The sequence below is a fragment of the Apteryx mantelli genome, chromosome 28, assembly GCF_036417845.1.
Source record: "Apteryx mantelli isolate bAptMan1 chromosome 28, bAptMan1.hap1, whole genome shotgun sequence".
NCBI classification, from domain to species: Eukaryota; Metazoa; Chordata; class Aves; order Apterygiformes; family Apterygidae; genus Apteryx; species Apteryx mantelli.
In genome coordinates, this window is record NC_090005.1 from 2,235,617 (window position 1) to 2,263,605 (window position 27,989).

Here is a 27,989-nt window from a genome sequence, read left to right on the forward strand (position 1 = left end):
TTCAAACCCCCACTCTTTCCCATCCCGCCCCCCCCAACCAAAAAACCATCAGTCAAAACGACAATAAAAATGAGTTACAAACACAAAAGTCAGTTCTCCCTCACTGACACCTTACAAAAAACTGGGAACTTCACACCGGCTTCCCAAACAGGACCTGCAGCAGTTACTAACGTCTCCATACGAGAGGCCAAACATGCCTATTAATACAATATATACAGACAAACCCACTCTGGAACGAATCCACAGGTACAGCCAGTCTCCCCCTCCCCTACCCCCAAAAATAATCAAACACACCCAAAGTGCATTTGTTGTGTTTATATCAAAAAACATTTTTTTTTTCTGAAAGATTGGCCTGCAAGTCTGTTTTACCATTTAGTAACTTTTTAATATAGTTTATGAAAATAAATTATACAGCAACTATTTTAATAAATTAAGCACACAAAAAAAAATATGAGAAAATTAAGCAAAGCTGCATTTCTACCAAATGGTGGTTCAATAGTCCCGGGTCTGGGCAGGTCCGGACGCCTGGTTAAACCCTTCCTCCCCCCCGCTGCCGAGCACTGCGCAGGAGCGAGCGCTTTCAGCCCACGCAGGGTCCTGCTCGCTGCTCCACTCAAATTTGTCAAGATCAGTGATATTTGCCCGTTTCTTCTGCTCCCATTTTCTAAACGGGAGTTCAAATCCAGTGTTATATAACGCTCGCCAGTCTTCAAAAGTGGTTTTTGAAAGTAAAGAAGCAGGAGGATACCTATGGCGTATCAGGGCCTGGAAGGTCTCCCCTGGAGGCTGCTGCGTTTCTGGGCACCGATTGTGCTTTCTGGCTCAAAGCGCCGTCGGGGGAAGCACCGCCAGCCCCGGCTCGCGAGCGGGGAGAGCGGGCACGGCGTTCGGGCATCCCGCCCCAGTCGCGCAGCCCGTCCTCACACGGGGATGGACTCCCGCGTGGATGCCGAGCGCACCCTGCCAGACCCCGGGGACATTTCAGATCGGGAACTCTGGTCCTGCCCGTTCTGTTTCGCATGGAAGACTCTGGATTAGAAATGAGTTACCAGGAAAGTGTGGCCAAGAAGGGGAGTGCTAAAGGTTTTTTTTTGGAGCATGTTAATAAAAAACTCTTCACTCCTGAAAGCCAAGGTGACTCAGACACACATCTGGGTCCCCAAGAAGTCCTCCAACCAGCAGGCTCAGACCTTAGGCTCAATTTGGAGGGTAAAAATCATTGAAACTGTGAAGAACAATGGACAACAGCCAGTTCCCTTCCTACTGAGCGCTGGAAAATCCCTCCTTTTGCAAACCCTGCTCTTCGCAGTTCTCCCCCAACACCTCCTGGACAAGACTTCAGCCCCAAACATCTGCACCAAAGCCTCCCCGGCCAGGGATGCAGCCCTTGCACATTTGCTTCCAGCCTGTCTCCCTGCACACACATGCTCACCTGGGCAGAGGCACAAAGTGACACAGGCCACTATTAAGACACTTTTAGGGTCTTAGAATTGGTCAGATATGTAAGATGGTGCCATGCGTCTGGCAGGACATAACTGCTTTCAAAACCACTCTGATTCTCCATCTCTGATGAGAGCACTTTAGGCCATTCCTACCCTACCAGCTGCAGGTCTTAAAGCAGTTAAGCCAAACCGAGCTCAGAATGGCTTCGTTCCTGTCCTTTAGCCCCAAAAGCAGCCAAAACCTTCCACATGAGAAAACCATACTGGCACAAGGCAGAACACGTAAATGAAACCGGTAAGCCGACACGAGAAGGCCACAATTGATGCTATTCAGGATTTGAGAAGCAGCTTACCAGAGGGTGAAGTCAACGAGGAGCAGAAGTCTGAACACGGGTGATGCGAAGGCCTCTGCGAAGCCTCCCGCCTCGAGGCTGGGAGCCAGCCCCAGCCCCGCTAGCGGAAGCGCCTTCCCGCTGACGCCGTGCTGCTTAAGAGCTGTGTCCACACCGGCCCCACGCCACGTGGCCCCGCAGCCACGTCCAAAGGCCCCCTGCTCTGGGACAGGGGTGCCACCAGCAAGGTGCAGGCGATGGCTGCTGCACGCAGTTATTGTGGCATGAACAAGTGGAGTAGGCTCAGACGTGGATCTGTAGCAGGACAGGTCCTGCTCAGGTTCCCACTGCTCTTACCTGGCAGGGGTCACATTTCACTCGGCAATGGTAGTAAGCAATGGATTCAAATCCTGGCTCAGCAGCTGGCTGCTTTCCATACCCACGCCTTACTAGCAAGCACACAGATGTTTTCACATCACTGGAACAACTATTTCTTCCCTCTTCCTGCAAAAATTCACTTGCACATTGGGTCATCTTCAAGATGAAGTCACACCCAATGCTCATGAAACAGCTGCCTCAGTTTGTACGAATTTTGCACAGCAGGAACAAGCCATATCACTGCCTTGAAACACTGCCGCAGTGAAAAGAGATGGAGGCATGTACGAAATAGCTGACTTAAACTGTGCTATGGGATCTCGTCAACTCGATAAAGAGGTACACCATTCACCTAGAAACTCTGTACCCCTCAACTATGAGCACCTGATCAACTGAAAAAGGAGCTTTTCCAAGTGTACTTCCTACATTTTTATAGTCCGTTTCATTGTACATGTCTCCTGTCCCTGATTAAGCAAGGGAGGAGGAAGACAACAACCTTTACAGAACTCAAGGTTGGACAAAGGAGGCTATAAAAACAAGCTTTAGAAGCAGCAAGATGACAGCACCCTTCAGAACTAGGTAACCAGGTGGAGAAGAGCCCTAGGAAGGCTGAAGAGCATCTGCTGCCCTTAGCACAGAGCTGACCCCACTACTCCTGCCTGATGCAGACCAATAGGAAGGTCTTGCCCAGCTACAGCTGACATACCAAGAGCATGAAGCACCTGTGTCCCACAACCCCTTATTAAACACCCCAGAGGATGGTTTTTTCCATCATTTCAGTTACTGCGAACAACTGACCTAAAGCCTTGCAGAGATCACAATACCTGCCTAGAGTGACTTGCAGACAGGTAAAAATCTTGGTTCCTCTCTAAAAGGAGGATGGGCTGTGATCTTTCAGTTGTTTTTGCCACCAGCAGAGATCTTTCTGCCCAGATGCACATAGCAGAGCATCCTAGCTGGAGAGACCTTACTGCCAGACTCACAAAATAGAGCTAGAGGTGACCAACACGAGGTACAAACTATGTGCAGCCCCCAGAGCCCTCGTTAGCTGGCCTCCATTTGGGAAGAACACTGCCCCCACTGTGCACAAGTTTCACATAACAGCAGAAGCACCAGCCTGCTTGGAGAACTTCTCTCAAGGACAGTAACAGCAGACAAAATGCAGATTATTCAAGTATTACCCCAAAAGTCTGGCTGCTTCGTCAACAGTTCCCAACGCTGCGCAGCTCCCCCATCTGCCCTCGCCACTCAGCTGCTCGGCAGGAACACATCAGTAGTCACATCAAGCCCTACGTGTATTTAGGGAAGCGGAGCATTAAAAAGCTACCACGAATGGCAGAGTGCAAGAGCAGCACAGAGCATTTCTCTCCAAACCAGCCACCACCATGGAGCAGTTTTGTGCGTTTTTACCCATGCCTCAGAAGGCTCCCAGCTCCCTCGCAGTTCCAGCAATGGCAGAGACTGGCTCTACACAAATTTCCAGTGTCTGGCAAGTGCAAGTTTCCCCCAGTCTTCCTCCCTCACTTGGGCTGTTCTCCCTCCCCAAACCCACCTTACATCTTTCTACACCAGAACTAGGATGGAAGGAGTGAAAATGCTGTTACTAGTGTCACGCTAGGGAGAGGGATGGCTTCACTCCCCTTGCCAACGGGGAGGTTCACAAACCTCCCAGGTCTTGTGCAGCTGCTAAGCTCTCCACATGGCCAGCAGAACACGATCGCTCTTCCACAGACACTGGCCCACATCACCCTCATAGCTGTATCTCCAGAGGTGCTTTTTTGGAGGGAAGCTTTAGAGGAGACATTTGCACTGGGCACATTGTTGCTTCACTGGCACAGATTCAGACACGTGAGGTGCCACGCTTGGCTCTCAGGAAGATTTTCCTTTCCAGTGTATGAAAAAATTGGAAGATGCAAATCCTCAGTGCACAGAACAGTCGGGATGCAACAGGGCCAGGTGCCTTGATATTGCTGAATGAAGAGCCTCATGTGCACGAGAACATGGATGCTTTTTTCCAACATTCGCCCAATTTGCTGTGCATTTCTTAGCCTGAGCAATTGCATTTTTTGCAGGCTACACTGGTAACTTGGTGTGAGCTGTAGATCTTCAGCAGAGGGAAGGGAATACAGCAGTGGCTATAGTGGGATGAATGCCTGACTCCCCTTGCAGATAGGACACCTTAGCTGCAGACTACATTAGCTCAGATTTCACCAAGGGTCAAGATATGCCATGCAGCACATCTTAGGGGCAGTTACCCCCTTCCTGATATCCACTGCCCTGACACACAACACAGTCAGTAGCAAGTAGTGTCTGATGAGGTATTTCTACAGATTTTGAAGCTTAGTTATTGGTTTCATCTGGAAGTCAAAAACCTTTTTCTTAAAACAAAAACAAAAAACACTTGTTTCCAGGACTGAAACAGAGGCCAGAGGTGATGGTTAAGAAAGGGAGGCCAGGATTTGTTAGCACCCTTTGTAGCGATACTTGGCAGAGGCAGACAATCAGGATTTTTCAAGGTTGCTTTAAGATCCACATGACTGTGTCTAATTCAAGGACATGGATCATTCTACAGGGCAAGAACAAAGTCTTAACAGCTCCTGAATGACCGCATCCAGCTCGCAGGGCACTGACCTCAGCAGATCAACAGGCTGATCAGAAGACCCAGGCCACACACAGCGTCACATTTTCAGACCACACTGTTGCACGACGGAGCATTTGCTTCACCCAGGTTGAGAGCACAGGAACACGTGTTCATTTACATAACATGGGAGGAAAGATCTTTCTCAACAAGAGTTCACAGCATCACTTAGGGCAAACTTTAAACTCCACCATGAAATGCAAACTCTTCGCAGCTGCTGCAGTGGATGAAACAGCAGATAGGATGCTAAGGGCCATGGGTATTACAGCCAGTGCCAAGCCCAAAAATGCAGTAAGAGCTATCATTTCTCTTTTTACTGTTTCTGTGTTTCCACGGGCATCCCAGGGAGAGGAGGAGACTGCAAGCAAGCTTGCGGAGAGATCAAATGCCATCCCAGAAGTATCCTCAGTTATCTGCTTCTTGCTCTGAGTCATGCCAAAGATGCCTCTTAATGCCCAACAACTACAGATCAAGATCCTTCACACCTCAACCACCCACTTCATTCACAGCTTCAGGAGAGAGCCAGCAGAAAGGTTAAAAGAGCATGTCCCAAGGCTTTGCAAGCCTGAAAGACTGAAATTACTTCAGCAAGTACCTTTGGTCCATGGACTGCAGCAACGGTTACAGTAACAGCTTTGCCACCTTCCACTTATTACAGAAATTCTGAGCAACTTCAGCTTGCAGCTCTTCAGCAAAATCTTCCAGTGTTTGCTAAGTGGAACGATGCTTCTTCAAAAGAGCACCCTTTGCTCCCCAGTGCAGCAGCAACCACACCATTTGGCAGAAGGCTCCAGGACATTCGAATGGCTCATATGCTCTTCCTTCCTTGGACCTAACTCACATAGGCATACAGGACCACCCTGCAAACCCAGTTGCAAAACTCAGCTGCCCAAGACTCAATTTGGCCCTTGTCTCCCAAATCCTAGAAAGCAGGGCAGCTGTACAGCTGCACACTGTTCAGGGCTCCATATTCCTCAGAGGTTATTCTACATAGCTGCACATGAATCTGGCTCAGTCTGCCTCTGAAGCAGCCCTCTGGCTGCATCTCCTTTTGGTGAGAGCCAAAGGACAGTCTTACCATAATGCCTGGAGCAGATGATCTTCCTAGAGAGTCCCCTTCTCTCTCTCTCCTTCTTTCCCCCCACCTTGAAGTTTCCAAGGGAGGATAATAAAATTCAGCTGATCATAAGACAATATTTCCCATGCTGAAAATAAACAAAAAAAATGAAGACATCAAAAATAAAACTTTCAAAAAATCGTAAATAGTGCCATGACATTCTTTGTTCTGCAAGGAGTCCATGAGCTGGGCTCAGCTGTCTCCTGAGACTCCTCTCCCTCAGCCAGGAGCTGAGGCTCTTGTTCCTGTTCTGCTGTGCTTCTTAGGAGTCTTGAACCCTCTTCTGTATACAAAAGAGCTTGAGAGCAGAAGTCACACCGCAGAAGCAGGCTTCACTTTCGTGTGCTTTGTTCCCACCACAGCCTGACTTGGGCTACAGGATGGCAACAATCAAATTCCTAGTGGGAGAGAGAAGATAGAGATCAAACAGCCCACTTGATGGAACAGAATCTAACCCAAACTAGAGCTGGTTTGGCACAAGAGCAAAGCTCCCTCTGAGGAACACAGGCCTATGCAGGTACCAAATAAGCACAAGGACATGGCAGAAGCCCTGTCCTTTTAGCTAGGATAATGTTTCTTTGCAATCAGACAGAACAGACCGATTTCCACCCAATAGCGCATGGACCAGCAGCACACACTTACCATCAGCGACAGCAACAAGACGGGAGAGGCAGCCTTGCTACGTCGAGGATTCAGTCTCCTGCTTCTGTTTGGAGATCAGTTGAGCTTCCTTCAACGACAGATACACCTCTTCCTGGGGGTCATAATAATAGAACTTCCGAATGTAGGAGATCAGAGGCCTGAGAAAGGTAGACACACACTTTAAAAATAAGCCACAACCAAACCAACCTCTAACCAGACTCTTCCCCTGCAGCCCATCCAGCGCAGTCGCCAAACAGGAATCTGCACTCCTAAGGCTGTGCCATTGATGGACAACACCTCGTGCCTGAGCTGGTCACCCCTCCTGTCTGCTCAGCTGCTGCTGTGTCCCTAAAGCCAACTACTCCTTCCCAGAGCCTTTGGTGCCTTTGCTACTGATATAGATTTTTTTCCTCGCTGCCTGCTGTGGTGAATGTCAGTGAGGAATCCAAAGAGAGGCATTCCCAGCCCAGCCCTGGAGACTTACTTGGGCAGGGGGAGTTCTGGGATGTGGTCTATGCGAACTAACTGCCTGATTCGGAAGCGGCAAAGGTGCTGAAGGGATTTGACATTGCTGAACCTGGAGACTGGATACAGGAGTTGGACAGGTGTTGGTGGGAGACCTTAAAAAAAAAAAAGCAACATTGGAGAACAGAGTATGTTATATTAGAAACAAATCAAACCACTACAAATTCACAAAGAAAAGGTGGCTTTTGCTAACCAGAGCGCCTGCGAAACTGCATCTAGATGGCAGAAAATCTTCCCAGAAGCCCATTGTTTTGAAGTTGCTTGGAAATGGCTAGCCAAGCTTTCCTTGGGCGATCCCCCTTTGACTGCAAAAGTCTCTCCAGCCTTCCTCACAAGCAAACGACACTTCCCGCCAACTAATGCAAAACAGTGACTGTGGCTGCCAGTGGCACAGCACATTCTGGGACACTGCAAGCTCCTGAACACCTCCCTCTCCCAGGATTAGTAGACGAAGCATCACTTTACACTGAGAAGCAATAGGCCTTTGAAAGCCATCAGATTTCAAGGATGGAGAAGTAAAAGGGAAAAGGAAGGCAGCATGACTGGCACAGAAGCTTTGCTCTGCCTAACCCTTTGGGTAGTTCTATCAAGGCATTAAAAAGCAGGGGGATTTGGTCAAGCTCAAGCTGTGCAAGAATTGCTCATTCGTGGGGTCACGAGGCTGGGCACAAAGGCAGAGGCAGGAGGAGTTTCCGTCAAGCCAGCTCCCCATGCAGAGAGCAACCTTGCACGGCTGAAAGCAAGTTGCACACAGCTGTCCCCCCTCCCCACAATCTCCTCCTCCCCCAAAGTTAAGAGCAACAATCAAGCCCACAGAACCAAGAGGTCAGCAGGAGCACTGGAAAGGATCTTTGGGAGCTGGGTTCATTCACAGCACAAGGTTTTATCTGTCTTTACAGAAGGATTCAGAGCTAGTTACACTCTAACCCCCTCCTGCTGGCTTGTCTCTGAAGGCAATGGAGTGAAAGGAGAAAAGGGAAAGCTCTTCACACTAAGATGGGCTCAAAACTGCTCCAGGCAGCTCAGGAAGCTGTGAGCCAGCTTTTGAGAAAGCAAAGAACAGGAATCAATTGGAGGCTGAACCCCCCCTACCCTTATTCTCCTACCAAAAAGGAATTAGCCTCTGGGAGCTCAGCCAGCAACTACAGGGACGCAGCACGAGTTCTGCATACTGTGCTAGCCACATGCCTGAGTGCCAGCAGCCAGCTGCATGCTACAAACATCCCCTCTCCTCCGAGGAGCAGTTAACATTTCAGGAGGAAAAGAGCACTAACAAACACACTGGGGAGATGCAGATCCTAAATATTCTCCCTCTAAAGACTGGGCATCAATATGATACTGTTTTTCAAGGATCAAGGCAGGGCAGCTGTAAGGAGCACCCAGGTCCAGTGCTGCACCCCAATGGAGAGGCACAGGATCTGGAGACAGCAGCACAGCTGACAGTTTACAGAGGGGACCAGAGCCAGGCAGCAAGTGACTCCTCAGCAGGTGTGCAACATTGCTTGGCGGGGATTTTTTCTTTTTGGAATATGCTTTTTAGAGCAAGTCCTTTTCACTAAGATATTTGCCTGGAGTTCTACAAAGTCTGCAAAGCCCTATTCCTGAGGGGAGGAGATCTCAGGATCAGGAAGGTAAAGTATCTTTAATGCTTAAGTTCCAAGGATTTTTATGAGGCAAGGTACATTGCAAAACTATCTTTACAGTTCTCTCCTCCCACCAAAGCATGACCGTGTTATAAATCAGCATTGCAGTTATGGGCAAACTCTGCAGCAGGGGGCAACACTGAACAAATCTGAGCTAAAATTCCAGCTCTGCTGTAAGCTCTGCAGGCGTCACTAAGCAAGTCAGAGCAGGCCTTGAGCCTCAGCTCGATAAGAGGGAATATCACATCTCTCCTCCCCTTCAGTCTCTTTAGGCTGGAAACTCTTTGGGAGTTGATCATCTCCATGTAGGCATGCTACAGTGCCATTAAGAGGTTATCACCACCACCATCAGGGCCTGCAGATGCAATGACAGTAAGGACAGGCAGCAAGTTTATTATAATTTCACTTGCAGATTTACTGCAGGAAGCTTCACACTCTTTGCAATACTGCCCCTCTCTGTTTCAGGCTCTTTGCCATGACCTGTTTTACCACAGCAGTGTTCCAGTTTCTCCTCTGTTCTTTTCTTCCCAAGCATCACCCTTTTCCCTCATTCCAACTTGTGTTCCCCACTGTTGTTTTCTCTCAAGTCTCTTCCCTCTCTTGCATGTTGGATATTTCAGTTAGCTTTCAGATGCATAAAGAAGGATGAGCCAGAAACAGAATAGTTTAGATACAGAAGACACTGTCCAGTTGCCAGACTGGATTAAGCAGGAGGGAGATGTGAGCCCATTTAAGGAACTGGACTGATGGATGGGGAAACAAGCATCCTGCAATTCCAACAGCATACAATCAAACATGCTTCAACAAAGCTTCACTTGCACTCCCTCCTGGCTTGCAAGCACCTGCCTGTTGATGTACTCTGGCACCACGGTCCCCCCAGGGACTCTGAATCTATAGTATCTATTGCTTGAGGCTCACATTTAGCTCACCACTTGGAAATTCTCCCACACATATACTCCATTTAATATCTCTCCCCTCAACAGCCCCAGGTGGGTTTCAGCAAAGGAATAACTGGGAAACTGCAAAGCATGGAATGGTTTGTAAGAAAAGCAGTACTGAGACTGGGGGAGGGAAGAAAGCTGAGTTTTAGCAATGAGATAATTGCTTGTTGAGGAGGTAACTTTCCAGCCTGCAGTTTATAGCTCCATTAGTTGCGGTGTTAGATGGTATCATGTTTCTATACTCCTGAAAAGAAAGGTTCAGGAAGTCTCCTTAACAATACAATATTTGATGCAGCTGCCAAGCGAGAGTGCTGCTTCTCAGGATCATATTAAAAGGTCAATGGGCAAGGATGCTTACCATGACATTGACTTGAGAGCAGCAGACCAATGCCACATTAAACAGGCCTTTAGGACACATCAGCAGCTAATCACAGAGCAGCAAACATCACAGACTCAGAGCACAAGACTCACCTGGAACCCTGGATCGGAGGAAGTAAAGAAATTTCCCATTTTTTGAGTGCATGATTGCTCTCTTTATGAACTCCACCACAGACTGGCAGCGGTCTTCAAATTTGGGATGGCACCACAGACTGAAGGTCCCTTGCAACAGAACAGAAAGGATTTCACATTACAGGAGCACTGGTGGCAAGAGGAGACGTTTATCATGAGTTACTGGCTTATGTTCTCAAAGAGCAGGTGACCGCCACCAGCAGAGCAGCACCCCAGCTGGAACGCCTGAGGCTGACAACTGTTCCTTATAAGGCTGGAACAAGGCAGGGCACTAAAGAAACACCAGTGGCATCCACTAGCAAAGATGCTGTTCCACTGGAACTGGTGCTCTCCAAGAGCTAAGGAGAGTCCGAAAGACATGACAGCATGACGACCATAACCCAAGCATAGCTGCAAGTCATGCTTGCCTGAATATGTAACCAGCCTGCAATGACTGCTGCTTGCTGTAAATGACTGAAACGCATTTCAGCACAGTAGGAACAAATACACCTGCTCCTCTGCAGTAACGCATCAACATCCCTCTCAAAGAAAGTTAGCGCATCAGAGAAGTTAAGCCCACACGGACAGGTACTTAATAAGCAGGGGTTCAAGTGCTGAAGCCCTCTTCTGCCAGTCCTGCTGCTGTAGAGAAGCACATTTACTTCAGGGCAGCTATGGGAGTAGCCCCATGTTCTTGCAGACTGTTTCAACTGCCTTAATTCAAATTACTCTCAAGCTAGGGATCAAGAAACACCAACATGATCCTCCCCTACACTGCCACTTGACACAACGTACGCATTAAGCTTAAGCAGCAAACAGTGAAACTGGAGAGAGGCAACACAGGGAAAGCAGGCTCTCTAACCTGTTTAGAGACCTCTAAATAAGTTTAAGCCTCAAGTCAGACTATGCTCACAATTTCTGTGCTGCAGCCAGACTCCCCCCTCTCTGCACTAGCAAGCAGCCCTATTTATTCCCCTGCTTGCCAAAATGCTACCTGTGTCCCCCCTGCCCCCCTCTATCTCCCCTTCTATCTGCAAAACATGGCCTGAGTCAAGAATGACCCTCGTGACACAGGATCTTCCGAGGAGATCTGGCAGCACTCTGACGGGAGCCACCACAGAACACAGCTTCACCAGGAGGAGCAAACCAGAAACCAAGGACTACAATTAGGATGGAGCCTCTCAGGCAGCCAGACGCAAGCTCCAAGCCTGCCGAGGGGGCAGATTCCAGCAGCAGGCGTGTTGCATAACTCATCTGCCTAAGTACTGCAACTCAAAGCCAGTAAGGCAGCAGAGTGACCTTGAAAACACTCTCCACCCATGTAAAGCCTCATGCTAAGGAGCAGGCATAACCAAATCAGAAGTACCCAACAGGTAAGTGAGCCCTGGGACTTTTCGGCTGAGCAGCTCCCCCAGCAGCGTCACAGCCTCTGCAGCACCAACCTGTTACAGGAAAAACTAAAAGACAGCTCTGTAAGATGTCCAGAGCTCATGGCTTTCTACAGTATGGATAGCAACCAGCACTAGAGGGGCCACATACAGCCCACAAAATTTAATCTGCACTTCTTCACCCCCCCAGTCAGCAGGCTCTACTGGGAAAGGTACCTCTCACTCCCACCATGGACCGGTTTGGGAACAATGATCTGTTTAACACCCGCTAAACATTCAGGATCAGAAAGCAAAGAAAAATAAGCAATTCTTCCCAGGGACCACTGACCTCAGATCTGAATGCATCTACCGGCCACTCTTAAGGACTCAATAGACAATCACTACAGGGTGGTAACGTTACTGCATGAACATCCCTCTCCTCTCCCTAACCTGCCTACTCAGCTTTCCTAAAAAAGACAGTAAAGAAGTCCTAGTTTCTGACTCTGATCTACCTGAAACCTGAAGGTCAAGCATTTATCTATTTACCATTCCCCTAGCCCCACCATTTGTCATCTTCATTGGTTGATCAAAGTGCCCAGCTCTGCAGTTTTCCACTCTGCTGTAGCACATTCAGCAGGAGGCAGCCAGTGCTAGGTGGGAGCACAGAACTACCAACACAGACCAAAGTGCTGGATCCAAGAATGAAGTCCTTGATTCACTGTCATGACCGGGAATGCTGCTCTAGGGAAGGTGGCAGCACCAACTTTCAACCTGTGCATCCAAAAATACAGAGGAGGAAGGACATGTGGCTAACAGGCCATTTGGGCAGAGAGAAGCTCCTGGAGTGGAAGTACCCCACATCTAAAATAAGAAACCTGAGCAGCAGCAAAGGAAGTTTGTTCCAAAACTCAGTTATGAAAGAGAATATTCACTGTACAAACAGCTTCAGATCTCCTTGAGCTGGAAGTGCTTCTTGGAATTTCTATAAGGACAGGGGGATGAAAATATCCTTCCCTCTTATGCAATGGTGAGGGACAGGGGAACAGCTCTAGACAGACTGGAAAAATGCACCAGCATTAATTCTATCAGAGGGGCTCAAGACCAGAAGCACTGCCAGGTTTATTAGCTCTACACCAGCAATGCTCACAGGGCGGGAGGGGAAGACAACAGTAGTATCCCTAGGGCAAGGGCAAAAAGGTGAAAAAAGGTGAGCTTTGCTCAAAAAGGTTGCAAACCACTGGTTTCTCCAGCAGATTGGCTGGGAAGCCTTGGAACCCATTATTTGCAGGCACATTTAATGACAGTGCTATGCAGGCACCTATTACTAAAGTCTGCCCACTGGTTACAAGGCAGCTGCAAGAGTCTTGATAATACCCTCTCCTGGTGCATTAAGCCTCTTGGGCATTTTACTCAGCCTCAGGGCAGCTGTCTGAACAAGCGTTTGGTATAGAAAACCACATCTGAAAATGAGCAGAAAAAGTATGTGGGCGAGGTGAGAAGTAGCCCATGTGAGAGGCTGAGCACAGCAGGAAAAAAGTGTGCAAGTAACATGCAAGGAGTTCTCAGAATAAAAAGCCCACAACAGTGGAACCAAAACCTCAGCCTGGGACGTAGCACAGCTGGTGCCACTGCTGAGCATCTCTTGGACAGTGTTCAGTGGAAGAACAAAGCGAGATGACAAGGCATCACATCAAGAGACCTCTTCTCATTTCACAGGAAAACGAGTTTCATTTTGGGAATCACTGACAACTACAAATGATGGGCCTTGCAGGATTGAGAGGCGATGTACAGCAGGATCTCAGAAACCTTGTCATCATTTTGAGTCCAGTTTTCCAAAGCAAGGCATGAAGACAGGCGCACAGAACTCTTGTACTGGCCAGTTTTTCAGAGTTATAAATAGAGTTTATAAATATAAATTTATGCTGCCTGAGGCATTAAAAACTGAAGTACAGGTTCTAAGGCCTCTTGCAGAACTCAGCACAAAAGCAAAGACATATTACTGTTGCTCCCCCTTTTCCGCCACATCTGTGCCCAGAGCACTGTTTTAGGCCCTAGAGATCAGACTGGACTATAGCCATAGGCTCCTGGTTGTCAGCAGCATTCCCAAGAACTCCCCGCGGCTCTTACCTCTGTAGTGCTCCATTCGGGTGTGATGGGTGATGCCCTGTGATCGAAAGCTCAGGCTCAGGATGTAACGGGGGTCAGAACTGTCTCGGACCAAAAAGGACCCATCTGGCTTCCCCTTCAGCTTCATCTCTGCATCTTCCCAGTTCATTGGCCCCCAGTACCAGCCACACTACCAAAAGAAAGAAACGGTCAGAATGCCACTGGACTACTAGCGAAAAGGATTTTAGCAGCAGCCAGAGACTCAATACAATTTGCTCATCATTAATTCACCTTAAGGGTCAAAGAGTGGTTGTATTCACCCAGGAATATGGATGATTAGGACTCACTGCTCCTGGATCAGGGTGCCATCACATCCCGTACCATAAGGGCTACTAGAATGCCTGACACTGACACTCCTTCCCATGCACACCAAAATGCTTTCGTGGGCTCACCAGCAAAGACCTTGCTGGGAGAAAACCAGAGGGTTTTTTTTGTCCTATCCTAATCTTATGATCTCTTTTACGGACATGGGAGCATCAGTCCCAAAAAGCAGAGCCTACACCTGCAGCCTAATAGGGCACATCTTCCTGCTAAGGTCCTGTCCTGCTGCCACACCACTATGTTAACATTACCTTTTCCAGCTCTCGCAAGCTGGCTGCGAAGCTGCTTGAGTCTGGGCGGTAGAGTGGACACTGCAGGTGTGGGGTGGGCTGGCTGTGCACCACCTCTACCGGCCTGAGGGGGACAATCCGTGGAAATGCATCTGCAGAGGGAGAGACAGGCCGTGCCATGGTCACTGATCAAAAGCTAATCCAAAGAATAAACTGCCCCTGTCCCCCCCAGTACGCCCTCAGCTCTAGAGGTCAGGGCAGAAGTAGCAGAGCTGCAATGTGAAAGAGGAACCTGGACTGACTGAAGGGTGGTGTCCTTGTGAGGGACACTGTGGGCATCACTACCTGGTTCTTCCAAGGTGACTAATTTAGTGCCTTCACCTGCTATTTCTTTATGTCAGCTTGGAGGGAAGTGCCAGGTAGCACTGACTGAAAGGAATTAAAGTATATGCCAATATCTTAGATCCTAAAAAAGGGGTAATTAAAATCATTTGGGTCCTGAAGGATAGGAAACAACCTCATGTACCATTTATTTGGACTGCATAATAGGCTGGCTGTCAAAGCTTGGGGTCCTCCACTAAACCCTGCTCCAACACCTTGCAAGTCACACAGGCCAGCCTGCAGCCAGGACCAGGTTGGGCTGTAATTCTGCTGAACCCAGGAGGAACCAGAGAAAACGGGAGATGCTGAATTGAGGATAAAACTAATGTGATTACAAGCTTCAGTAAAGCTACTGTGGGCAACAAAAAGAGCCACACCACACGGAAAAAAAGGCAATGCACTCAGGTCAAGAAACCAGAGCCCTGACAACTGTAAGGGAGCATTTAACAAGGTGAGTAGGACTGCATGACTAGAAGCAGGCAAAGGTGGCAGCACTGTTGCTCTTAAAGCCTTAAGTGCAGCCTTGAAGTTTATCAAGAAAAAAAAACATAACTCCAGATCCCTGAAGGGAAAAACTGGAGCCTTGCTGCTACAGCTAAGCTGACCTGGGGCATGGGGTGGAGGAGGCGGAGGCAGAGGGAAAGACTGCAGGGAGGACCCCATCGGACCCACTAGGACAGATGTAGGCAGCGTCCCACTGATATCATCTAGAAGAGAACAGAGGCAAGAGATATTCAGAAAACAGGAAAGCGAGCAAGCTCTGCACTGCCAAGCACCCAACAACATGGCACAAGCAAACCAGCACTTAGCGCTGCTTGGGAAAGTGGAAGATGAAGCTTTTCTCTGACAGCTCGTGATCTTCCACTAGCTTCTCTGAGAGCAGGTAGCTGTTGCCACTTCAAACTGGCTCATCTTCAGTTTACTTGGAGGCTTACATGCACACACACATACTCACATGCACTCCTAGAATCAAGAAGTTAACTTTCCAGCCCATGCATCCCGATGCATGCAGCTTGCAGCACAAGACAGGCATTGACAGAAGATTTCAGAGACATGACGCTGCCCTGCCATGTGCAGTTTAAGGTGCTGTTTATTCAGGCTGACTTTACTCTTCCTAAACTCCTCCCAGGCAGAGAGAAGCCTCCTCCAGAGAAGGATGTAGAACAGCTAAGCCAGGCTCCTGCTATCCTCCCAAGAAGCCTCTGCTTCCACAAACTAGAGAGCACAGAAGGGAACCAGCCTCACTCAGCTGTGGCTAGAAAGAAGGGAAGTTTCCAAAGGCAGGCATAGCAGAGGACACACTAGGAAATCAGCATGTTAAAGTCCCTCCTCGTGTTGCTCTGTCACGAGCCTCCCCTCCTGGCTGATCTAAGAGAAATGCTGAAGCCTTCAATGAACAGCAAGAAATCCTCTGTCAGGGAAGGGCAAGCAGGTGTGTTACTAGGTCAGATGAGCAGGCAGCAAGTCCACTGCCAGGGACCCTCGAGACTCTCCTCCTACGCCTCAGCATGGAACCAGAGGCAGTTCCTACATTCCCATACTGGCACACAGCACCACAGCAAGCTCTCGACACAGGCACGGCACAGTACCTAGCAGGCTGAGGCTTCTTCGTGGTGGAGGTGGAGGAGTCGGAGGGTGGGGGGAGGTCAGTCCTCGCTGAGAGATGTCCACGTCCACTAGTGACACTGTTTCACCTGCAGGTTGGTGGAGCAAGACTGTTAGAATCACACCTTCGCCAACGCATGCACAGGCCAAGCACAGGGAGGGAGGGGAAGGGAAGGGGCTGTAACCTGAAGAGATCTGGAGGACAGTTTCCACCCAGATCAAAGGTCTCCAGGGCACCTCATTAACTGCTTTCAAATTGAATTTTTCTGTTGCACCAATTTTGACATATTGATCAGCTCTGCTACTGCAGCCCAAAGGTCAGGCCCTAACCAACTGCCAGGCATAAGGAAATGATAAATACTGATACATGCTGCTGAACCCAGACTAAATCCAGTATCAAGGGGATATGATGAGGAAGGGGCTGCAAGACCTTTTCACCACCGAGTTAATGTGACATGCAGAGCTTATCAGTGATGTACAAGAGTGGCACCTCATATAATTCTTGGGAATTGGTTTCCCAGGCCTACATACATAACAGTAGGTACCACTTAGTGCTAAAAGCTTTGAGATAGTGCTCCTATTAATTCCAAAAGGCGTTTGCCTACAAATATCTTAAATGATCAAAAAGAAACACCTTTTGCCCGAAAGGCCATGAGGGTACCATCTCTAAAAATTAATGAGGGAGCTGGACAGGCTTTTACATCAAATAGCTGGAGCATGCCTATGTCTAAAGGTTCTGGAGCCAGGATACTGCTGGGGGAAAATAATGACACAAAGAATGATGGGTAATTTAAAAGGAGAAAAGTTTAAAGATAAACTAAAATAATGCGAGAGAAATAAAGCCATCAAATCAAGGCTAAAGCATCAGTCTCAGTATTGGACTAATACAGAGTCAAAAGGAAAACACCTACGTTTTGAAGTGAGGGCTAAGCAGTGTTGCCACAGCCAAGGCATTTCTCCAGAGTCAGTCTACTCTAACCAGGCACTCATGAACCACCAGCACTGAAAACAAATCATTACAAACATCTAAACTATGGTCTCAAGGACAATGAAATTTGCTGCCTTAGATTTCAATTCCTGTGGGCCTGTAGCTCCTCTTCTGCTCCAGATATTGTAACACAGCTTCACCCGATCTCTTGATAAGTACCTGACGATGCATTTACCAGGCACTACATATGACAATATTGACTCAGCTTCCTTCTGTTTTTGAAAAGCCTATCTACTAATAAGCAAAGTTAAAAGGTATTTAGGGTTGTTTATCATCCGAGGTACCATCTCCCTGGGGGATTTATGGGTGTGAACACACACACATACGCACAGTCACTCTTATTTCCCCACCCTAAAAAAAAATGGTGATGTAGGTTGGGATGCATTCATCTTGTACAAACAAAACCAAAAGATGACAAGATTAAGAGGGGTTGCAATAATTCAGTAGGAGCTGAAATGGCAGGTTTTGGTGCTCAGTGGACACAGCACTCCTCAGAAATGCCCAAGGAGAGATCATGACATGCTAGAATGGCCTTCCCAAGGAGAGCGTTGTTACTCCCACTCAGCCCTTATGCTTAATCTGAAAGCAAATCACCAAGAAATCCATGCAAGCTGGTCCAGTCTTTCAAATTCTATCCCCCTTTGGTGGTGCCTGTCTGGGGAAGTTCCCTATACAGCAGCTATGTGGAAAAAAAAAAAAAAAACACCAACAAGGCCTCTGCTACACAAGAATAGGGAAGTCAACAACAAACCAAAGCAATTAAAATTCAGACATTCACTTTAGGGAAGCTGGCATGGGCCATGGTCTTCTGCAAATGAAAAGCTCCTAAGAGGGCACTGCTATTGATTTGCAGAAATCAACATAAGTCATTTTAAAAATAGTCAATAGGATAAACTCTAACATTTGGTCAAATCAATCTCCCAAATTAAAAGCAGAAAGTTATTAATTCCAGCTTCTGTAGTCTTTTTTGAAGAAAAGATACTTTGCACCCCACACATCTGGATAAGCCACCCCCATCACCACCAGCAGGCATAAGGACTACAGATTTTACACTCACACAGCAAATGCTCCCTTCCCCTAGCAACAGCTGACAAAGTGGTGGTAGAAGCTTTTGCTTTAATCAGCTTTGATTTGCTAAATAAATGCATATGACAGTTACAGGAAGCCAGTCACATCATGCAAGGAACAAGTTCTCTGCATGCTACTCCGCTATCAAGACATCAGCTGAAGGGATATCCAAGATCAGAATGGAGGGGAGAACAAAAAGCACTAAAGTTGAATCATCCCCAAATTACACCATCTCTGAAAGAGCTGAGAGAACTACACAACTAAAAGAAACAGTAGGCCCCAATGAGAAATTTTCAGTTACTGGTTTCAGGCAAATCAAATGAACGCTCTGCCTTGAAGGTCACTTCTTTGAAACATCAGCCACTTTTCAGCAAGAACCTCCACAGCTCTCCAAAGAGAGGGCTTGAACCCTCGCTCAGGAATATAAAACACACCAGCACCTTCCCCAAGCTCTCCAAGCTTTCAAACACCTAAGCCAATAGCAAGAGGTGGCTTTCAACTCCACCCGCTGGGTTTTCCTAATACTGCTAACACTACGCAATCAAATATATTTCGATTCCTCTGCCCTGCAAATAAGATCCTTAACATTTATTTGTTTTGAATCTGGCTTTCGTAACAGGCTGCGCAAAACTGTGTAACCGATAAGACTTGCATTAAAAAAAAAAGAAATCTAAGGTCACAAGTAAATATTCAAGACAGGAATCTCCCAAGCAAGTCCCAAGCCTATGGCTAGGGCTGCTTTGACTGCGAGTACACACAGTGCACACAACAGGCACATGATGCCTGACTGCAACCTTTTCGTGCCACTACTCTTTCAGCTGCGAGTAAAGCAGGACTTCCCCCCTTGCACCATTTATAAAGCAGCCAACTTCCCCGCAGCAGAAAAAGGAAGGACAGAAAAAGCCACAGGAAGTGGGGAGAGAGGGGAAGCATGCAGAGGAGGAACGAAGGCTGCACAAGAAGGTGCTCTTCCACAAGAGATGTTTTAATTCCCACAGTTACACCGTGGCAGAATAGCTGATGGTGGTGCGCAGTCCGCATGGGAAGCGCGGCTCGGTCTCACCTCCTTTCGAGCCAAAGGAGGCCAGCACATGCACTGCATTTGTGCTACACGGGATTTTCGAACCCCTTTGATTCAAACAGCCCTGAACAGAAGAAGGATCTTCGCCTCCAAGATCGCGACTCAAACTTGCATTTCAACAGGAGAAATTGCAAAATGCTGACATCAAGCAGAGTCATGCTCTTTACAGCTCTTTTGGGAGTTTTAGGCCAAGCAAGGTGAAAGAGCTATCCGCAGAGATCCTGGTTTACACATGGAGGAAAGAGCCATGTTATTTGTCTGTCATTAAGCATATATTGCCCTTTTCAGAGCAAAACAAAACTCCATACTGTAAATCTTTCCCATTCTTACCTGTGAAGAGGGGGCTGAAAACAACCGGGGAAAAGGCACTTTGAGTTCTTGTCAGTCTGTGTTTCCTATTGAAAATAAAGAAACATCGTGAAGAGAGATGGGGAGACCCAGCGCATCCCAAAAGAAGAAAACATCATTTGATTTTCTCAGACTGGGAGAGTCTTCACCATTATTTACAGAAGTCGGAGACGGCTGCTTATTCAATTCCTAGAGCAGTGTTTTGGCTTAAGGAGAACAGTCAACCAGTAAAGCTTGGTCTCAATCCTGCAACTAAGCAAATCTCTAACTAGGTAATTAATAAAGTCTTTGGAAAGAAAAACCCCAAGCAAGTATGGTAACTGGAGCCAAGAAGCTGTTTCACAACAGACATCACACTATTTCTCTAGATCAGACATTGCCAAACGCCTTAGACAAACAGGTTAGATCCCTGCACAATTAGGGGTTGTGCCTAGAGCAAGCACATTAAATGCCCTCACGCTCTGAGTTTGGAGAAGGATACCATCACCCCAAAGCATTTCAGAATGCAGGTGAAGGGTAGGCAAGCTAAACTTAGAGCCATTGAGATGGAGGAAAACAGCTAAAAATTCACCTCTGATGAGGACTCTAACACCTGAAATACCTGCGAAGTTTCCTTTCCAAAATACCAATTCTACACAACGCTGCAGCTAGCCCTGCACTCTCATTGCACTCTAAATCAACTACTCCTTTCAGCACCTTCCCTAGCACAATTCCCAAGGGCTTCATACAGATCTATGCAGAGAAAGTGCTAGTAACTGAGGCACAGAGTCTGGGTCCCCCAGGACTTGAGTCCATGGCTGAGGTGAGAACAGGAACCAGTCTCACTAGCAGACCTCTCCTCTACAAGCCAGGTTGCAAGAGAGGGTCTTGCAATGGAAAACAAGAAGAAGAAGAAAAAAAAGCTGTCTGACTTGGCCCACTATTTAAACCTAGAAGCCCTATTTATAGGCCACCCAACTGCAGAGGTATTTTTGTACAGCAAATGCTGACCATGAACCGTTTCAAACAAAACCAAACTCTGCGGTCTAGCGAGGCTCCAGCCTCACACAAGGCGCATTACCGAAGCAAGTCGGCCTGCTCAGACGTTGGTTTGCAGAACCCTGCAAGGCACCAGGTTCCCATTTCAGGGAGCAGGAAACACAGGGGTGACAGAAACTCCCTTCCGTATAAGAAGAGAGCGCAAGAACAAAACTGAATGTAACAGCAGCTCTCCGGCGTGCCACAGCTTCTGGCGAAGGTCTCTCGGGTACCTGCAGTCCCTCGCACAGGCCCATGCCAACACTGACCAGTCCAACGTCGGATGTATTAGTCTGTAGGGCTGTACCCGGCCAGACAAGGTTACTCCAAGTTGAATATTCAAACTTGGCTGTGCTATCCAAGGGAAGTGGTCCCACTTCATCCAGGCAAGTGACTGTACCAGAGATCGGCACAAGCTCAGAGACCAGTTCTGTTCACCCCTTGCCATCACAGCAAGGGCCACAACCACTCCTGTCTAGAAGAACAGCCCACTTCCACTACAAGCAGGATTTGACAGGGCTGACACTGTTCCTCTTAGACTTCCTCCTTACTCTCCAACCTTCTCCCAGCAAAAGCTCGAGCCAAAACCTTAAACACATTTTGTGTTTTGTGCTTTAGCCACCCCGTTCTATAAGCAGCCTCCCAAGAAGCCCAGACAAAGTTCCAGATAAAACTGGCTGGGAGCAAGGGCTCCCACCTTTCTGGAAGGATTTCACTGAAGAGATGCAATTTAGCCAACCTACAGGGAGAAGAAATCCGAGCTCCAGTCTCATATTGCCATGCAATAAAGCCCTGTTTGAGCACAGAACAGATGGGAGTGCCCTAATCTTTCCACGGGGAACAGCAAATGCTTCTCTCCTTTCTATCTGAACAACTCCAGCAACTTCATTGGGTCACACAGCTGTGAAAAAATATTTAATACAGTAAGTTTGCTCACAAGAAAAATATTGAGAAAACTCATCATCTGGATATATAAAATTCCATTAAAATGTTCGGAAGTGTTTTGATTTTAAGCCTCTCTCACCTATTTGAGGGTTTTGTTCCCAGAAGAACACCACCATGCACCAGCTGCATGTGCACACACAGAATTACAGTTCTGGACTAATATCAACTAGCTTTATAATCTAGTAACAGGTTTTGTTCCTACCCACTAAACCACGCGGAAAAGAGAATTGCTGGCATTTTGCTGTTACCAAAACAGCTACACTTATGCCAATGTTTTATGGCCATTGACAGAATTCTATGATTTCTCATTTCCAGCAAGCTCACATCCGCAGCAGGGTGAGAGCAAGAAATAATTCACATGGATTGAAACTCCCACTTTACAACTCAATCTCCGCCAAACTCTTATACTTCCTCTTCCTGCCCTTAAGTTCTGCAGTCATCTCCAAATGATGCTGAAAACCATGGATAAGTAATTAAGTGTGACCAGGACCTGAACACTGCGGCATCAAAAGAGCACAACCCTGCAGCACTACAGAAAGCCATACGTGGACACCGCCATTCACAAATACCGTGGACAGATCCTGCACAGGATTCATACGGCACAGAGTGCCAGTGGGGAACCCCTTGAGTTCTATCAAATAAGGATTTTAGGGTCAGCTACCCACCAAGTCAGCAGTATCTGAGGCAACCACCTTAGAGACCAGCACTCTGCACAGTCAGAGAACACGCTGACTTCACTTATTCTAAAGCAATGATTTTAAATGTCCTGTTAACACCTTCTAAGGCAAGTCTTATCCGGCCATCCAGACAGACTAGCTATGTGGTACTTTACACATATGATAACAGAGATGCTTGTTAAAAAAACATCAGCAGGTCAGGTCATCAATACTGGGCAGAGCAACTCATTTACAAGGCTTGGGTACCAATCTGGCAACTGATCTGCAGAAGCAGCCCAGGTGTGTCTGTGCAGATCTGTTTGCCCAGCTGGTGCCTGAACCTGCATTGTCCCCTTCCCCTCTCCCTCTGATTACCCTAAACAGCTCTGTGGTAAAAACGGCTTCAAAAAAAAGCAGTTTCAGTGATGCAATATTTAAATATCAACACTCAGGCCCGGGGGGAGAAGCCTCACATTGGTATCTCTACATTTAGCTCCAGCCTAAGTCTCTTGCAGCTCGGCAGAACCCAGCTATTGATTTTAGATAATGGGGTTGGTTTCCTTTTTAACTTTTGCTACATGCAGGAGGCAAAGCTGTACTGTGCTGCCTCAAGGACTGACAACACTGTGGGAAGCCTGGGCAGCAACTTCAAATACAGAGAATTCTGCTTCTCGGTAATGTTTAAAAAAAGAAGAGTTGCACTAGATAAACACCCAGTGCAGACCGAGAGAGCACCATTCCCCATCCGCCTGTCAGAATGCAGCGGGCAGCTGCAAGTCAGATACTAGAGCTCCAAGCAAGCACAGCCTTTAGTTAACCCTAAAGTTGGCTCTGAAGGGCTCACTGGAGAACCCTTCCCTCACTAAGGGCAACAGTAACCCACCCTATCAGCCATGAGCTGCCGCAACGCTGACCCGCTGTGAATGCCAGATCTATACTGTACTAACAGGGGCCAGCAGCACACCTGGAGTTCTCAGTATAGGCAAGGAAAACTTTTCTCTCCAGGCAACCAATGAAGACTAGTGCAAAGTGTTGGACAGCATCTGCTAGCATGATTTTAATGCATTAAGTTTAACAAAGACCATGGCAGAGAGTCGAGTTGCTGCACAACACACCCATGACCAGAGGGACTTGAAGATTTGGCTGTCTTCTAAAGGTGACCAAGCAAATACCCAATTCTCTACCTACTAAACATGCTGCCGGACTAGGGCAAGGGGGAGAGGAAAGGAAGAGAGAAGGAGATCTCTCATCCCCCTCACATCAGATAGGCAAACTGTCCATGCTCAACTGCAGGCTTGGGTGGACATCCTACAGCCCAAACCACTCTTCCACACTGACAAGAGCAAGGTCACGTCTCCTGAGCCAGCAGGAAACATGCAGCCTTCTGACAGCAGAGAGAACTGATGCCAAGGGCGACTGCGAGGCACCCTTTATCCCACCCAGCACAAGAGCAGCACTCCCTCCAAACCAAAAGCACAGCTCAAATAAGCTAGACCTCCTCAGCACGAGGGAACTCAAGAAACTGGAAGCAGCAGAGGTCCCTGAACCACAACGGTTGCTGCATTAGGCACCTTGAACTAACCTTTGTTAAAACACTGCCTAATTAGTGCAGCAAAATTCCACAGTGCCAGAACGTGAAAAGTCAGCACTTCCACCAGCAGTGACCATTAAATTCTCCAACAAAAGGAAAAACCCAGGCAGCAATATGGTTCTTTTCTGCTCCAAATCTGTCAAGACAGAACTGCCAATTTTACGTCACCTTATTTCAATGCTGTGAAATCCTGACGGCTCCTTGCTCTTGTCAACAAGAACAAGGAATGAACAAGTCACAAGAACATTAGCAAAATATTATGTCATCACAGACAACTTGACTCTCTACCATTTGAGGCACATTTAGTCATTTGTGGCAAGTGAAGCTCATAAGCCATAGTATAAAACAGCTTCAATATGCCACATGCAAAACCAAGCCTCCTCTCAGGAGCACATTAACACTAGCTAAGACTCAGTGCATTGACCAGCTCCAGGGCTGTAAGCTGACACTGCAAGTTAGCACAGGAGTTCAGGCTACCTGATCTCAGAAGTCATTCCCTACTTCAAAGGGGGCAATAATTTCAGCTTCTTTGCCTCCACTACAGCCTAGCTACCTTCTGGCCTGCCAAAGTGCACGGTCACCACAAACCAGTGCTGCAGGTCACACCTGAGTGAAGGTCAGTATCTCAGGAGCAAACCTCCAGAAAGTTTCCTGCTCACTCATCACAGATCTCCAGCTACCCTCTGGGAAAGCAGAGGAACACCATCCAAAACGCCTTACACTGGCAATCAACCCTGCTGGGAGAGTGCTAGGCTCTGATACTCAAAGCCCATTCAGTTATTTAATGCTGCTTCCTGGCTGACTAGAAATAGTCTCATAGACCTCAAACACTCACCCTGCCGCCGCCTCCTCTGTGAGGAATTATATTTCTTCTGCTGGAAATGCTACAGCAGTAGAGAAAGTTTCTGCAGCGCAGGCCCAGCTTGAAACCCATCCCGACACAAGAGTCCGGGGAGCTGATAACAGATCAACGAGCCAGCACTTTATCCTCTCCTCTTGGTATCAAGCCATTGACGTCTTCTGCTGAAACACACTCCTTTTGTCTCTAACATGAGGCTGGCACAGGGAGAGCAGCCAAGGACTCCCAGAGTCTATGGACGAAGGGTAAGGAATAAGAGGGTCTGCAGGGTGCCACCAGCACGAATAAATCAGATGGGATGGGATTAAGGGGAACTTGCTCAAAATACAGTTCACACGTACAGTACAACTGAACCAAACCACACTTTTCTAAGTGGCTCAAGAAGTCTGTGCCAACTTTCAACACTAGCTACAGGATAAAAAAAGTTACTATAGAAAGTCCTGGCAGTCCCAGACAGGGCAGCTCAATTTAGGCAGCAGTTCAAAGCTCTGTGGTCACTCAGCTGCTGATGGAGACAACACGCCTGCTAGCTTTGCCCAGTCAAAAAGAGCCCTACTGTGATGGTTGCTGTACCAAACTGCCAAAAGAATAAGAGCCACTGGCCACAGCTGTTGGCAAAGCACAGCTTTGAAATCCCACACTGGAAGAAAGCTATGGCTGTTGCTTCTGAGCTTCAAAGCCCAGCTGTAGCCAAAGAAGAGATACAAGCCAAGCAAGCGCCCCAGCAAATACTACAGTTTGAGCTCTGCATCCCAACCATCCCCATGCAGAAGTCGCAGGATTAGTCCCTCCAGCTTCTCTAACAAGTGCACCTGGCTCCTCTGTACAGTAAAACTGAGCCAGCTTCTGGTTGCCAACATTTTCCTCAGCCACATCCTACTGTGAAGCATGGAGGGGAATAAGAGAGAGAGCACAGACTCCACAGCAATGCAGAACTTGTCCGAGCAAACAGGGGCAGTGGGTTCTGCCTACCACAGCTGAGGTTTGAGCCTGAATATCATACCGGCAAGCATCAGGAAATCATTCGGCAACACGGAGGAGAACAGGAGGAATCACAAGCGTCTTCAGTTGTACCTCAGTGTTTCTGAAGGCCACTCTTCAGATGTGCTACTTCCTTACCAAGCTAGCACCTGCAGCGTCCCCAGGGCACCGAGCAGCAGAGGTACCTCTGAACCGATGATAATGAGCTCGGCTTGGCCAGCCACTCAAGATCCAAGTCAGTACACAAGCCCTCAGCAGACTGCCCCATAACACACTCACCTTCAACCACAATCACTGCCTAACAGGCAGAGGCACCAAGCAGTGGCTCAGCATGGTCAAACCTTAAACCAAGAGCTGCTGCTGCTCTGGGCAACGCAAGTTACGGAAGCCACTTCTTCGCACAGGTTAGCACAGTGAATTAAGAACCCAAAACTTCACAAGTTCTGCTCCTAGACATTTCTCTGCAGCCCTCTTTCCAGATGCACCTCCCAAAGCAATGTATTCCTTCTCTGCCTGCCTCTCCTAGGCTTGGGCTATGCTTGCTGATCCTGGTTTGAAAGATGAACACTCGGCAGCTGGTCCGAGAGGCCCAAGCCCTCCTTGGAACAGAGAGACCCCTGCGGTGCCTGCCTGCCGGGAAGGAGTGTGCACCCACAGGCGCACACACACCTCACACTTCAGCCTGCAGCATCCTCTGTCCTATATCCTCCATCCTCAGCAAAGCAAGGGCTATTGCAGTATCACAGTTCCTTCTGCCCCCTTGCACACGCACGCTTTTCCCCATGGCCCCTCCGGACTTTTGCACCATGCCTAGAGCCCAGCATGGGCACGAGCTGCAATTCCGAGGGCTTCGGCTGTGATCAAACAGGGCAGGATGCTGCTCATTCACACAAACCCTCTTCCTCGAGCCAACTCAGCGCCCAGCCTAAAAAAAAACCCAGCCCAACCATCTCTTCCCCGCGAGTCCCACTCCGACCTTTATCTACCAAACCCTTCAGACATCCCCAGGCGGAGAGCAGGGGGCTGGAAATCCCCTCGCCCGACGCCTCCGGGCCGTGCAGACCGCGCACCTGCCAGGGCCTCTCGCCACCCCCCGGGGGACGGACCGCACTCGCACGGCTCCGGGGAGCCGCTCCCGCCTCGGCCCGCCGCGCAGCCCCGTACCTGCCCGCCTCCGGCTCCCGGCCGCGGCGCCCGCACACGTCGGTGAGGCTCCCGGCCGAGGCGGCCAGCTCCCCGGCGCGCCGTCTCTCGGCGGCGGCGTCCCCGGCGGCCGAGGCCCCGCTGCAGCTCTTGGTGCGGAAGAGGCGGCTGAGGCGGATCTTCAGCGAGCCCTTCCTGGCGCCGGGACCGGCTGCCCCGGGGGCGGCGGCGGCGGCGGGGGGCGGCGCGGCGCGGGCGGCGGCGCGGAGGGCGGCGCGGGGCGGCTCGGCGCGGCCGGGGCTGCCCGGGTCCTCCTCGGAGCAGCTCTCGGGCTCGTCGGGCTCCAGCGCCTCGAGCACCAGGAGCGCGTCGCTGGTCTCCTCGGCGGCGGGGCCGGCGGGCGGCGGCAGCAGGCCGAGGCAGGGGCAGCCGGCGGGGCCCTTGCCGCCGAGGCCGTGCTGCTGCAGCTCCAGCGCGGCCAGCTGCAGCTCCAGCCCGCCCGGCGGCACGGCCCCCCAGCGCGGCTCCGCGCCCCCCGCCGCCGCCGCCGCCGCCGCCTTGGGCTCCAGGGCGCAGCGGTGCCGCGGGCACAGCAGCTCGCCGCCGCCCGCCAGGCCCTCGCCGCCGCCGCCGCCCGCCGCCGGGCCGCCCTCCTCGCCGGGCCGCCCCACGTTGCGGAACACCATCAGCTGCGGCGGCGGCCGCGACCCCCGCGGCCCCCCGCCCGGCAGCGCCGCCGCCGCCGCCGGGAACCGCGCGCCGCCGCCGCCGCCCGGGCCGTTAGAGCCGTTAACGGCCGCGCCGCCGCCCCCCCCCGCGCCCGCCTCCGGCCCGGCCCCATAGCCCAGCAGGCGGCTCAGCACCCGGTACGAGGCCGCCGCCGCCGCCGCGGCTGCCGCCTCCCCCTCCCGCAGCTCGGCCCGCTGCATCGCTACGGCCGCCGCATGGTCCGCCGGGACCCGCCGCGCCGCGCCGCCGCCTCACACCGGCCGCCGCCGCCGCGGCTCCGTCCTCAGCGGCGACGGCCGCGCGCGCGCCGCCACGCCCCCCCACTTCCGCCGCCGGCCCAGGACACGCCCCCACCCTAGCCACGCCCTT

The 27,989-nt window shown here is 49.6% G+C and overlaps 1 protein-coding gene across 1 annotated transcript; it reads right to left on the reverse strand.

Moving 5' to 3' along the window:
• Positions 1–33: 33 nt before the first annotated feature.
• Positions 34–27,820, reverse strand: SOCS7 (suppressor of cytokine signaling 7). Its single transcript, XM_067312015.1, has 10 exons — positions 26,913–27,820; positions 19,682–19,746; positions 16,199–16,303; positions 15,215–15,316; positions 14,250–14,380; positions 13,639–13,807; positions 10,127–10,255; positions 7,031–7,166; positions 6,547–6,704; positions 34–5,992 (listed from the first exon to the last, which is right to left on the reverse strand). The coding sequence occupies exons 1-9, from the start codon at positions 27,818–27,820 to the stop codon at positions 6,584–6,586; spliced, it is 1,866 nt and encodes a 621-aa protein (XP_067168116.1). The 3' UTR covers positions 34–5,992; positions 6,547–6,583.
• Positions 27,821–27,989: the final 169 nt, after the last annotated feature.